At 37.6% G+C, this 14,008-nt stretch overlaps 1 protein-coding gene across 6 annotated transcripts in view; it reads left to right on the top strand.

Moving 5' to 3' along the window:
• Positions 1 to 8,157: 8,157 nt before the first annotated feature.
• Positions 8,158 to 14,008, top strand: part of LOC107065710 (uncharacterized) — a 73,575-nt gene continuing 67,724 nt past the window's right edge. Inside the window, exons 1-3 of one of the 6 annotated variants that reach the window (XM_089172701.1) lie at positions 8,250 to 8,681; positions 9,325 to 9,454; positions 11,402 to 13,240. In XM_089172701.1, the coding sequence (XP_089028827.1) occupies positions 12,907 to 13,240 (334 nt within the window). In that variant the 5' untranslated portion in view covers positions 8,250 to 8,681; positions 9,325 to 9,454; positions 11,402 to 12,906. The other 5 variants (XM_089172700.1, XM_089172705.1, XM_089172702.1 and 2 more) reach the window with 5 other exon arrangements.

Here is a 14,008-nt window from a genome sequence, read left to right as displayed (position 1 = left end):
AATTATATTATATAGGTTATTATTAGGTTATTATAATTATATTGTATATAATTATATAGAATTGATTTTAGGAAAGATCCGTGTTAATTAAACAATTTTTATTTATCTCAGATAATTATGATTAACTTTGAAAATATCGAATAGAATTTTTTTCTTATTTTTTACCACCCCTATATATATAAATTATATATTTATATATTTATATATTATATATATAATATACATATATACATTCAAAGGAATAAGAATAAAGGGATAGAAACGGCGTTGAACCGATAAAGATGAAAGATGAAGCCCCTTCCAAACGATTTGATCGGATTCCATGTTTGATCGCCGATAATCCAATTTACGCCCGACGCTCCTCTTTCTCTCTCTCTCTCTCTCTGAGCTTTCGCGTATAAAGAGGGTAGAATTGTATGTGTCTGTGTGTGTGAGAGATAGAGGGTGGTACAAACAGGGTGTTGCTCTTGCGATGGTGCATGTATTTTTCAACGATCACTTCTGCTGCGTCTGCTACGTCTGCTTCTGGTACGACTGTGAGTCGAATAGATGCTTCCTGTCATGGGGATGGGGGGTGGGCTGCTAGACGGGGTGGAGGAGAAGAGAGAAGGGAAGAGAGATGTGGGGGAAACCCGTCCAATTTTCTGAAATCATGCAAACCACCGCAGACACCACACCAACACCCACCCCCATCACCCTTAGTCATAGTCGTCTTCTTCTTCTTCTTCGTTGTACCACGTCGAGAATAAAAGAATAAAAAAGAAGAGAAAAAACGGGGTTGTAGGGAAATTTTTGTTTGTTCTATTTTCAACCGTAATAATCTCGTCGTACCTTTTGCGAGGTGTAAAATAAAAAGAAACCAAAACAATTGGAAACCGATATTTTCTTTAGCATCTTGGAAAAAACACAAACATGATTTTGTATTTTCTTTTTTTTTGAGATTGTATGCGTGTATTTGGAAGGTTCCAATATTTTGTTTCGCGATGTTGTTGTTTAAGATTTGATGGGGAATTTTCTTTTTTTTTCTTTCCCTCTAGATAGTTGGATACTAAACGTATTCTTGATTTGCAGGATTAGGATCGTAAAAGGGGTGCTTTAGTGGGTGCTCACTCGCATCGATACGGTATCGTTCAACAGGTGCACTTATCGCATGTGCGAAACTATAGCCGGTAAGAATAAAGGTGGGTAGGTACGCGATCGCACGAAACGGCCCGTTATTCGCTCGCTCACTCGATCGTTGCACCTATAGACAGAAAGAAAGAGAAAATCAAAGAGAGAGAGAGAAAGAGAGAGAGAGAGAGACAGAGTAACAGACTCGACGGGTTCGTGTTATGCTCGATTGTGGGGGAATATAACGTGAGAGTGGTAGTAATAGTTGAATTTTGGTGATCGCTGAAGTTTCTCGTTACCCTTTTCGTTAATTGCCACTACGATAACGATTTATTAATTATTACTCGAGTACACCTACTTCTCAATTCTCTAATAAAATGATATTAATTGTTTCTACTTTTTCTTTTCTTCTCTATCTTTTTGTTTTATAATTTGTTACTCTTTTTTGTTTTGCTTTTAAATTTATATACGAGGAGACATGTCAAAGTTACATTATACATCGAATATATGATAGCAAACGACTCTCGTGTGCGTGACGATTATGATCTTCGGCAGGTGCAAATGTAAAAACAAAAAAATAAGTAAGAGTAAAAAAATACAAATATGAAACGTTTAACAGTAAAAATTTGAGAGTAATGACTTGAAAGATGAACATTATAATATTGCATTTAATTTTTAGTATTTGATTATTCTTACAAATTGTATTATTTATCATGGTATACGTACATATATATATATTTCTACAAATATTCAACAAAAAGAAAAAAAAATACATTTCCATCTTGAAAAAAAAAATCTTAACATTCTTTCCGTGATATTTAATAATATATACCTGATTAAAATACCATAAGAAAAAAATGAATTCATTACGATAATGGTTAAGATCCACGTAGAAGAAAAAAATAACTATCGTAACATCCTAACATCGATATAAATATTCAATTAATTATAATTCTTATTTGACAAATATTACACACACACACACACACACACACATATATATATTTTCTCAAATATTCAAGAAAGATTTTCACCGATCTCTCGAAGAAACCTTGATATTCTTCGCATGCGGCACGATCAAGGCTATTTGATCTTAAAGCCCTCCCGACCAGCGTCTCGGAAAGAGAGAAAGAGATGGAATGATCGAAGGTGGGAGGGTGGAGGGAGCATGCGGGAAAGGGAAAAGAGAAAGACGATGCACGTCTGCTGAGTCGATGGCCAGGCACGATGGCCAAGCACGATGGCCAAGCACGATGGCCAAGCACGATGGCCAAGCACGATGCCCTTAACTTGCCTCCTTCTTCTTCTTCTTCTTCTTCTTTGCTTCTTCTTTGCTTCTTCTTCCTTGCTTCTTCCTTCTTCTTACTCTTCTCTTTTTCTTTCCAAGTGTATGTGTGTGTATGTGGTGTACAGGAATGGGATGGACGAAGGAATAACGCGAGAGACTGTGACTGACAGAGGTTGAACGCGCGAGCGCATTCGGCCCCGGACAAGGGTAAAAAGAATGATTCGACGAGCACGCGAGCAAACCAACCAACCAACCAACCAACCAACCAACCAGCCCAGCCAGGCCAGGCCAGACCCGCCGAGTCGAATGGCTTCGTTGAATGGGTTTAAACGGGCGCGTCGCGTCCCGTGAGAAATGAAAATCACCGACGGTGACGAGGCTCGTGTCTCTCGCTTTCAGCCGCTCGCATATTACCCGGGTATCCGCTTTATTATTTATGAAATATAGCCAGATATAGGAGTAACTGACAGAGAAAGACACAATATGAGAAAGATAAACCTATATATATATACATATATATGTGTATGTGTATGCATGTGTGAAGAAAGTGGATGTACGATGAGGAACTTCGCCGTTGTCCGGTGAACGACTTTTGCATACAATCGGAGAATCGAACAGGAGGAAGATAAATAGGAAAGAAAATAAATACGAAATAATCTAACTTAAAAGTTTTTATCAATTTTTATCTATTTATTTATAATATATGTTTTTTATTTGTTTATTTTTTGTTGTAATTTGTTAATCAATTAATACCATACTTATACCTTTATCTTCCTATTATAAAATAAAATGTTAGATCAATTTAATATAAACAATATAGTATATAATAATATAATATCAGGTCTATCGGAAAGATCTGTCCGCTTTTAGAATAAAATAATATAATTATCATCATTATTTATAACTTTCTACCAATATTACAATGTGTACAATGTATATATTTTATATACAATTTATATATGTAAAATATTGTATTCCTAAAGATAAAAAATTGAACCGGTTGTTTATCAAAATTGTCAAAACTTTCCTGTAAACCTAACAGTACTATAGATTATATATATATATAATAAAAATACAGTAATATTACCTGGATTGTAAAAATGAAATGAGAACACACACATTGATATATCAGGAAGAAGAATATACATTTTATATATAAAAATAACTTTAGAGAGATTATTTTTACAGAATGAACAACGATTGTATCATGACTTTGATTCTTCGTGTCACGATTAAAGTTCAAGTAGAGAAAAAGAGAGAGAGAGAGAGAGAGAGAGAGAGAAAGACTTACACACATTGATTGTATGTCTTTCTCTTTCTCTTTCTCTCTTTTTCTCTACTTGGGACCATCTCTATTTCTTTCTCTCTCATACATATGTATACACATACGTAATAGAGTACGTCTGTTCGTTGTCTGCTTGCCCCAGCACACTCGAAGCTAACGCAGCATAGCCGTCTGGCCCCGGTAAAGGGTCTCTGACCGATTATCACTTGGTCTTTATGGTCTTTGAGGTTCTTTTAAAACCACCGTCCCGTTTCTCCCGCTCCTTCAACTGCCCCCCCTCTATCCTCATTCCTCACCTCACCTTATCCTTTCCTTTCCTTTCCTCTTCTCTCAATCTTCATCTTCGTCCCTTCATCCTTGTCGACCCCTACCTTCCTCTTCTTTCTTTCTTTCTTTCTTTCTCTCATTCTCACACATGTTAACCTCGCTTACGTCTTCTTCTTCATGTTTTTGTCTTTGTTCTTTCATTCGACCGATTTTCTCTTTCTTTTTCTGTTTTTCTCTCTTCGTCTTGTGATCCAGTAGTAGGATTTTCTTTTTATAATTTTTCTTTCTTAAACACCAGTGTACGTTGACCACAGTGTGTTCTAGCTTTCTTTTTTTTAAAGATATTTTTCAAATTCCTTTGAAATTTATATAGAATGTGTGTGTGTGTGTATATATATATATATATATATATATATAAATTTTTCAAAGCTTTAAATATGACATAAATCTTATACATGATTTAACTTAAGACAGTAGATAGAAATTTCAAATTATTCAGTTATTCAATGTTAAACAGTATACGTTTAATAATTTATCGCTATAGATTCAAAGAATTTAGAACGATGTTATAAATCATCAATGATATAAGATTAATTCTTTTTTTTTTTCGTTTTTTTTTTCTCGAAATTTAAGAGGTATATTTATTTTAGAAATGTTTTTTTTTTTTGTTCAAAAAAGAAACAAGCGTTACCTACAAACATATATTAAAATAAAAAAAAGTTATTTTTTTGAAATTGATATAGTGCATAATTTATATTTTATATGTATAAACACGATGTATATTTTTTTCTATTTTTTTTTATTTTTTTTTTTTTTTTATAAACACGTGTACATAATATTAAACTTTGAAAAAGATTCATATATATATATATATATATATATATAAAGTTTGTTATGAAAGTTTTCTGTCGTCAGTTGGGGGTATTCGTATGTGTATGTGTGTGTGTGTGTTACGCGTAAGTGAGTTAGAGAGTTTTTTTTTGTCGTTTACCTTGGTATTTAAAGCAGGTCTTTTCCAACACATATTTATACATATAGATCATGTTTGTCAACTTATACAGGTCAGTAGATCCGTATATGTAGGTTATTATAAAGCCTTCGTAGTTAAGCTCGATTCCAAACATTTGTTTACATCTATGTATGAGTACAATGTCTGTCTGTCTGTCTGTCTGTCAGTGTGTGTGTTTACAAGAGAAAAAGAAAGAAATATTTTGGTTGTTGTCTATCTCGTTTTAAATAACTCCAGTTTTTTTCTAATACCATGTAGCCAGATTTAATGAAAAAAAACAGGTAGCATGAGTAATGAACAGGTATGGAAATTAAATATATACGACTGTGTTTTTTTCAAGAAATTCCACGACCTACTAAGAAACAAAACAAAGTCCAACGTTTGACTCTTTCAAGGATAGACAGGAAACCTTCATTTTGTTATAGTCTATCGACAAATATAGTTGGCTTTGAGGAAAACTGAAAATGAATAATAATATGGTTTCATTTTTTAATTACGTATACTGCTATTCAAGGTATTTGTCATGAAATTATTTGTTAGGAATTTTTGTTATAATCGAGTTTACAAATATATGCACAGTTTTTATTTTTTTTATTTAGAAAATTAATTATAATATTTTCACATTAGTAATCAGGTTTCCATAAATAATTTATCGAAATGTAGATCATGCAATGCAAATATTGCTGTATATTTCAGTATACTGTTATAAAATATTCTTATTTTTCTATAAAGAATTCATATTTCAAAATTATGCTACCATATATTGTACATTACTAACCAAAGTCATAAAACACAATAGAAACATTAAATATTATTATACCAAACATTATTTGTTAACTTTCCTATCATTTTTGTAGAACACACAGATTTTGTATAAAACATTCATCGTGACTAGAAGAGGATAAAAATAAATAATGCATAAAAGTAATCATTATTATCATCATCATCATAATTATTATTCTTATTATTAGTATAAGCATAAGTTGTGAAATGTTGTCCAGTGACCTCGAAGTGGATGACACGTGGACCGGCTCCTCGAAAGGTCGTCGAAGGTTGATAATAACGGGAATCAACTGGACCCGTCCTCTCCCTCTCTCTTTCTCTCTATCTTTCTCACCACTTAACTGCCTATGTTTCTTTAAATAGAGCGTAGTTCTCGGGTGACCGTCGGTTCCGCGAACTCGCCGTCCGATTCCAAGTACGTCGCTATGGAATGTCGCTGGCTTTGCTAATGCATTTTTGCATTCACCCATCTCTTCCACCATGCTCACATAGAGACCAAGAAGTTGAAGAAAAGAAAGAGAAAGAAAGACCACTCTCCCTCTTCCTCTTCCTCCCACCTTGGACGAGTCGATTCGCCTCAGGCCTTTCTATCAACGCAAACACTCTTACCGTCATTTGCATGAGTTAGTTTTCTTTCTCTCTTTCTTCTTCTTCTTCTTCTTTTGCTCATTCTTTCAAAGATGACCCCACGAATAGAAACGCAGACTCGAGAGACGATGATCCTCCACCTTCTCCTCCTCCTCCTCCATCTCTTCTTACGATTACGAGTCCGCACCGGCAAGGTCAAAGTACGTTTATCGGTAAGAGATAGGATTTCCTGCTGCTGTCGTCTGGCGAGACGAGGATTGTATTGCCAATATTTTATTGCATATACTGACTGTGAGAGTTAACCGTGTAATACGATCAAATTGGAAATTGTTTTTCTTCTCCAATGATTTTATACATCTATATATATATATATATATGTACTCGTTTCAATTTCTACGTAATTTAATAGATGTTTTCTTGTTTCTTTTTTTTTATTTCAAAATCATCAATTCAATCAAGGTAATCATATTATTCAGCGATTCCTTTTACATTAACCCTCAGTGTTCCATATTAAATCAAATATTCCGAGAATTAGATGTTCTCATCTTTATTCCCATAGTTTAATGTTAATCAACAAAAAAAGAAAAAATAAGAAATGTTCTTTTAACGTCGAGATTAATGATTACGTCTACATTTATTTTTTTCTATAGAAACTTCATCAAAAAAGGAAGAAAATTGATGGGGAATCCTTGAACGACAAGAAGTTATCGAGACGTGGTAACCTCTCTAGTCGTCCGGTTGAATTCTTTTCTTCCTCCCTTCACCCTTTTCTGTCTCTGTCTTCTTGGTTGCAGTGACGTTCTCGTTTTCTAAAGAAGAAATAATGGGAACCGTGACGTCGATACCACCGGCTCTTAGAAGGGGTAGAAAAGGAGAAGTAGAGTTGGGGAAACAGGGAGGGAGGGAGAGAATAATAATTCGAGGGGTGAGAAACAAAGGTTTCCATACGTCGAGACTGCATATCGCATATCGTACGATTCTCAAAGCATATTCCACAATTAACCTTTTTAATGAATTATTGCAGTACCGACTTCTACTTGGTAAGAAACCGATGACCACAATCGTATCACGTGACCTCTCAGCCCTATTCCCCACTACGCTCGAATCTCAGGCCCCGCCGACTGCCATATTGGATTATCCGAGCATTCCCCGCAATGCAATCGAATGCAATTATTTATAATATTTTGTCTATACGGGAGGACATTAATTGGTGATAGTTTTTTATCAACGAATATTAACTTTTAATCCGTGCATATGCATTCAAATAAAGTAAATACGAAAATTCCTATAAACGACGATTCTATTTGAATATACGCGCGAATTGTAAGATATGTTTGATATCAATTATAAAATCTTGCCATATTAGGTAAAATAAATTAGAACAAAAGAGAGAGAGAAAGAGAGTGATTATGTGAAAGAAAGAAAAGAAAGGGTAGGAAGGAAAAACACGAATGAAAGAGAGTTGGGTCGTTCGCCAGGAAGTCAGTCAACCGGTTTCACCATCCTCGTCGTCGTCGTCGTCATCGTCGTCGTCGTCTTCGTTGAGGAGGCGAAGAGAGACGTGGATGAGGAGGTTGAAACGTAGAAGAGAGAAGAGAAGAGAGAATAGGTATCAGCATGAGAGAGAGAGAGAGAGAGAGAGTGTGTTCCCTATTAGTGTCTCTCTTGCTCACCCTTTTTCTGCATGACTCTCCCCTTTTCTGTTGTTGATCCTTGTCGGAGGTAACGAACGGGGTCGAAAACGTACGATCGTTTCCGAATAAATACGGGAAGAGACGGGGAGATACGAGGAAGGCCGAGGAGTGTCGCACACCGCGGCGCTGAACGCAGTGCCATCCGATAGGCAGCACCGCTTGCTCCGTGGATCCTTCGCTTCGTTCGCTCGTACGGGAAGCCCCGGGTTTCTCTCTCCGTGTTTTCTCTTTCTCTCTCTTTCTGCTTCTACTTCCCTCCCTCCCTCCCTCCTTCCTGCCCTTCTTTCCTTCGTCCCACCCTTCCTCTAGTCCTCACTCTCTTTCTTTCTCTCTCTCTCTCTCTCTCTGTCTGTTTTTATATCGAAGAGAGAGGGTGAAAGGGTGGGTGGGAGAGAGGGAGGGAGAGAAACGAGTATAGCTTCTTCCTTTTATATCGCATCTCTTCTTTCTCTTTCGATAGTCGAAGTAATATTATCGTGGCCCCGTTGGTGCGCCTTTTTGTTGTCTTACTTACTTATTTACTTATTTACTTATATACTTACGCATGTACGCACGAACGCAGCGTGGAACGCTCCTCACGATATATACCACAAACATATGTATATATATCTATATATACTAAATATGCATAGGTGTAATAAATGGACGCAGTGAATCGTACGTGAGAAACAACCCATCCTTTTATTTTTTTTGAAATAATTCTCTTTTTACAATTTAACTCGGATCATCTTTTTCTCTTTCGGTCTCGAAAACACGAAGGTTGTTCACGTTGGTGTGGACGTCATCGTTGTCAACGTCGTCATCTTCGTTATCATCATCGTTATTATCATCGTTATTATCGTTATAATTCATCGTCCATCATCGGCATCGTGATCATCATCATCATCATCATCATTATCGTCGTTGTCGTCATCGTAGTTTTCGTTGTGTGTTCGTTGTTGTTGATCATCATCGTCCCCTGCACACCATTCCCGTATATATATACATGCACACATATACCCAACACATGTGAGGAGAACCACCCCCTTCCTCGCAGCACATCAAGCAACGGACGCGTGCTGGTCAACACGGTTCGTCTACCTCTTCTTTCTTTCATTCATTTTTTATTTATTTATTTGTTTCTCGCTTGCATGCTCACAATAAACATCTTTCATTTCTACCCCTTTCTTTTTTTATTTATCACTGAAGTAATAGAGATCATGTGGTGGTTCTTCACATCTAGGAAAGAGAGAGAACTTGTTTGAAAATTTGTCTCTCGCTTGAAGTAGTTGAAGCCTTTAGTTTTCGGTTTGTCTGTTAGTTCGTTCGTCGAACAGAAAGAGACAAGGCTTCTTTTCTCGGAACGTTTTCTCGGAACGCGAGGGAGACCCAGCATGGCCGCCTAACGCGAGACAAGTCAGAGTGTTCTTCTTCGATATCCACCAGGCTAGGTTCGGTGTTTCTTTCTATCTCTTTTTCTTTTTCCCCGTCGTGTTTCTATCACTCCTCTCTCTCTCTCTCTCTCTCTCTCTCTCACTCTGTTGAGTTGCGCGCTTGTGCACACGCATTACGCACTCTATTCATCTCCCTTTAATGTTCAACTCTTTCTCTATCTCTCTCTTTCTCTTTTGCTTGCTTGCTTCGTAGAGTGTTCCTTGCATAGGTCTGTCCCTCTTCCGCCAAGATGCATTCAGTCAGTTTGTCTAACTCACTCAATCTCTAGTAACTCGGTTCGTTCCTCTTTTCCTTTCTCTCTCTTTCACATTATACGCGAAACCCTCTTTCCATCGTCTTGTTCGTTCTCTTTCTCTTCCTCCCTCTTTCCTTTCCTATCCTTTCCTACACGAGGGCTCTCGTTCTTGTCCCCTGATCGCGCGTTTCTCATTCGAAAATAGAACGTCAGCGTGCGCGCGCGTGCGCGCGCACTTACTCGCTTAAGCGCGCGTGCCGCTAACATTTTTCCCCGTGAAAACAGCAAATTCCCACTCTCGGTTGGCACAACCAAAGACGAGTATTGCAATCGTGTATTTTATCTTTCTACACAAAATTTATTGTTTTATTCGCGAAGTAATGTCAGCGGAGGAGCCAACTTCCCAACACTTCCTTGATAAGTCCTGTCACGTGCGACTCGAAACACTCGACGAGCCCTTTGTTGGCCCTCCTCCTATCCTTCCATCCCTCTCTCCCTAGAGCTATTCTCTTCGTCATCATTTCACGAAGAAAAATCATCTTCGATGTCGAAGACAACCACGTGCAGTTATAGTCGTAGTAGTAGTAGTAGTAGTAGTAGTAGTAGTAGTAGTGTGGTGTTGTTCAAAACGTTAGGACTCGATAGTTGGTTAAGGGAAACCCAAGGAATAATAATAACCTTTTTATGTTGAAGGTTTTCTTATTATTCCAATTGGTATATTGGTCGTATTAATAGATCTTTCAATGTCTGCCATAGGTTTTAAATAAAAGGATTATTTTCTCACAGTTTACGTGTAGGTAGAAGAAGAAGAAGAAGAAGAAGAAGAAGAAGAAGAAGAAGTTAGTGGCAAAATGAACGTGTTCTCACTTCGTTATCGTCGACTTTTAGATCGACTACTCGCGTTTTCACTCTCAACAAAAATTGGACGTCCTGCTAGGCAATGCAGTAGTACACGGTTTTTGCATTAAGAGAATGGCTGGTGGCTACTCGATGAAAACGGGAACCCCGGTCTTTCTTTCACACTCTCTAACACTTCTTCTTATTCTGATATATATATAGGAGGTTCACACAACTATAACGATGAATTCAATGCAACAATGTTTCTCCTCAAACACGTACGTACGTGCGTGAGTGAGTGAGTGAGTGAGTGAGTGAGTGAGTGAGCGCGTGCGTGCGTGCGTGCGTACAGTTTATAAAAATAGGTTTTTCATGCTTTCACGTTCCCTACGAGTCGTCTATACTTAGAGCCGTGCCTCGTGTCTCCGTGTAGTAAACAAATTTCGGAAGGAAGGCATGGACCTCGCGTAACCCACACCCCTCCTCTCACCCCGTTGTCTCTTTCTCTTTCTCTCTCTTTTTTTTTACACGCTAGAATCTAAATTTATTACGCTAGTATTCGCTCTTGCGAACCAGAAAGAGAGAGAGAGAGAAAGATATGGAGACCACGAGGAATACGTAAAAATAAAAAAAAGAAAGAGATAGATTGATATCGCGGAGTCCATAAGATTGTTTACTTGAAAAAATAAAACTAATGGTTCGAGTTAATAAACATCATTAATAATCGTTGTTAAATGGAATCATATAAATTAGTAGCAATCTTTTCTCGTATATTTGTATTAACGATGAAGAAAGAGAAAGAAAAGGACAGAGAAAGAGAAATATTATAAAAATGAACAAAAAGTGATAATCAATGTTTTTCCTGTTTTAGGTCATACAACAGTAAATGCATATTCCAAAGGAATCGTGTATTAGGAAAAATTTGCGATAACGATCAACGAGGTACCGGAAGAAGCAGAAAATACGAAGGAAGAGGAAAAAGAGGAAAGGATGCAATCTAGTAAAAGATCTTTTCAGTTTCTCAAGTACCATCGTTGTAGTACGATTGTTTTCCAATCTGTCGAATGTCGTAATTCGCGATGATGGCGGAACGAGATCCAATAATTTATTTAATTATCAAAAAGACCAAAGAAGTACGCAGTTATTTGGATATAAACTGGATGTTAGATAAATGACAGTTTTTATTGGGATAACAAACTCCTCGGAAAGAGGAATTCAAATAAGAAGAAGAAAGAAAAGAAGAAGAGGAAGAGGAAAAAGTTGAGTGTTGGATGTAGATCGCAAAGGATTGTTGTCAGTGGTGGTGGTGGTGGTGGTGGTGGTGGTGAGGGTGGTGAATCGAAGCTCGCGTGGGCCACCACGGGGGCGGGAGTGGGTTTGCACCTGTTTCTTCTTCTCGTCGTCGCTTTTCAGGGCGATTGTACGACGACGGCTACTGTAAAAGGGTTGCTGTCGTCCGATCACCGTCCACCCCCCACGAATCCATCATCTTCTTATTCTTCTTCCTCCCTTGCTCCAGTTCCAGCTACAACAACAACAATAATTCCAGCTCCTCTTCCTCTTCCTCTATTTTTTCCCATAACTTCTCATCCTCCTACGATCAAACCCCATTGCATAAGATCGATTTTACATTTGGATTCATCGATCGATCGACAACGGTTGTTTAGGTGGTGGTGGTGGTGGTGGTGGTGGAGTTGGTGTCACGAGAAACGAAGATCGACATTTTCGTCCTTTACTGTCGATGGAAGTGACGAAGACGACCAGGATTCGAATATTAAAAATACAAAAACGGTTATTGTAAGGAGTACAAGGACGAGGACTAAAAGTACTAGAACGACGATTATTACTACGATTACGATTACGACTAGGACAACGACTATAACGACTACAACGACGGCGTCGGCAACGGCAACGGTTACAACGAATAGAACGAGGATTAAAACGAGAACAAGGGAGAAGAGGAGGAGGAGGAGGAGGAGGAGGAGAAGGAAGAGGAGAAGGACTAGAGTCCTGGCAACTCGTCTTTCTGATAGGACGGAAGAAGAAGAAGAAGAGGAAGAAGGAGGAGGTTATAGGAAAGAAGAAAGGGAAGAAAAAGAAAAAGAAGACAAAGAGGGTGGTAAAAGTGGTATCACCGAGCAACAACTACTCGTACTCGGTGCTACCGTTGTTTCTGCCGGTGGTGGTAGTAGTAGTAGTAGTAGTAATAGTAGTAGTAGTCAAAGTAGTAATAGTAGTAGTAGTAATAGTAATAGTAGTAATAGTAGTGGTGTTGTTGGTGTTGTTGGTGGTGGTGCTGCTACTAGTGGTAGTGGTGCTGGTGGTGGTGGTGTCGTCAAGCTTAGCACCACGACGACGATAACAGTCACCGAGCCGATGTCAGCGAGTTCGTATCCTGGAGATGAGGAGCTGCCGGGAGCGGAAAATCATCAGATAGTGAAACGGCCAAGCTCTGGAGAAAAAGAAGGGAAAGGGGAAGGAGAAGAAGAAGAGGAAGAAGAAGAAGAAGAAGAAGAAGAAGAAAAGGAAGAGGAAGTTGGAGAACTAGGCAAGGACGAGCAGACGTTACGCGAGGAGGTCAAGGTCATCGACTCCTCGCCGTCGTCGTCCTCCTCCTCCTCATCCTCATCCTCGACGATCACCGGGACGACGACGGTCCTATCCACCACACAGTTACCACCACCCACTCGGGACAACTCTATGGAAGCACGTGAGTTCAACTTACCCCCATTATTTCTTCTATACTACTTAACATAACTCATCTATCGATTTAATTTAGAGTCCAATGCAACGTTTCGCCATTTATATATTATAATGTTTTTTTTATTCCAATTATCTTATAATATAAAAAATGTTGTTAATTATTATTACTTTTTACGATCTCGTTAAGTTTTATTCTTTATTTTATTTTTTTCTTATAGAAATTGCAATTATTTTTCAAGGGGAAAAACTTTGTGGTATTTTACCGGGGCGTACTCCTTTTTTTCTTTTTGTTCTACTCGATGTTCCATAATAATCGAGTTAAAAGTAATCTAAGCTAGCACCGAAACATGTGGTCTTCCTCTCGAACGGCCGTTTATTTCGTATAACTCGCAAAATATAAAAATAAGTTGAACGCGTGCCACCAAAGAGTGACAGAGCGTTCTGGTATTCATATAAATTTTCTTCGCGTTATTTCCGATATACATAGGCTCCCATAAAACACCGGAATTTTGTAGTTCGGTAATATTTTTTTTTTTTTTTTTTTTTTTTTGAGGAACACGAAACTCGTATAATCGACTATTAAGCTAAATTTAAAAAGTTTAGGTATCTATGTCGCCATCCTACTGTTTTACGACTGATCGACACTACATTTCCAGATCTCATTAAATTTTACTCGAATGTTTTTACCAAAACATATTATATGTATTTATAAATCGCCACAATCTTATAATTGTATAATATAATAAATTGTAATAATAATAAAAAAAAAAAAAAA

This window comes from Polistes dominula, unplaced genomic scaffold (assembly GCF_049000335.1).
Source record: "Polistes dominula isolate Pdom_NZ unplaced genomic scaffold, Pdom_raw_medaka contig_23, whole genome shotgun sequence".
Classification (NCBI taxonomy): Eukaryota; Metazoa; Arthropoda; class Insecta; order Hymenoptera; family Vespidae; genus Polistes; species Polistes dominula.
Note: the sequence above shows the minus strand (reverse complement) of the source record. Positions and strands in the feature narration are given on the sequence as shown.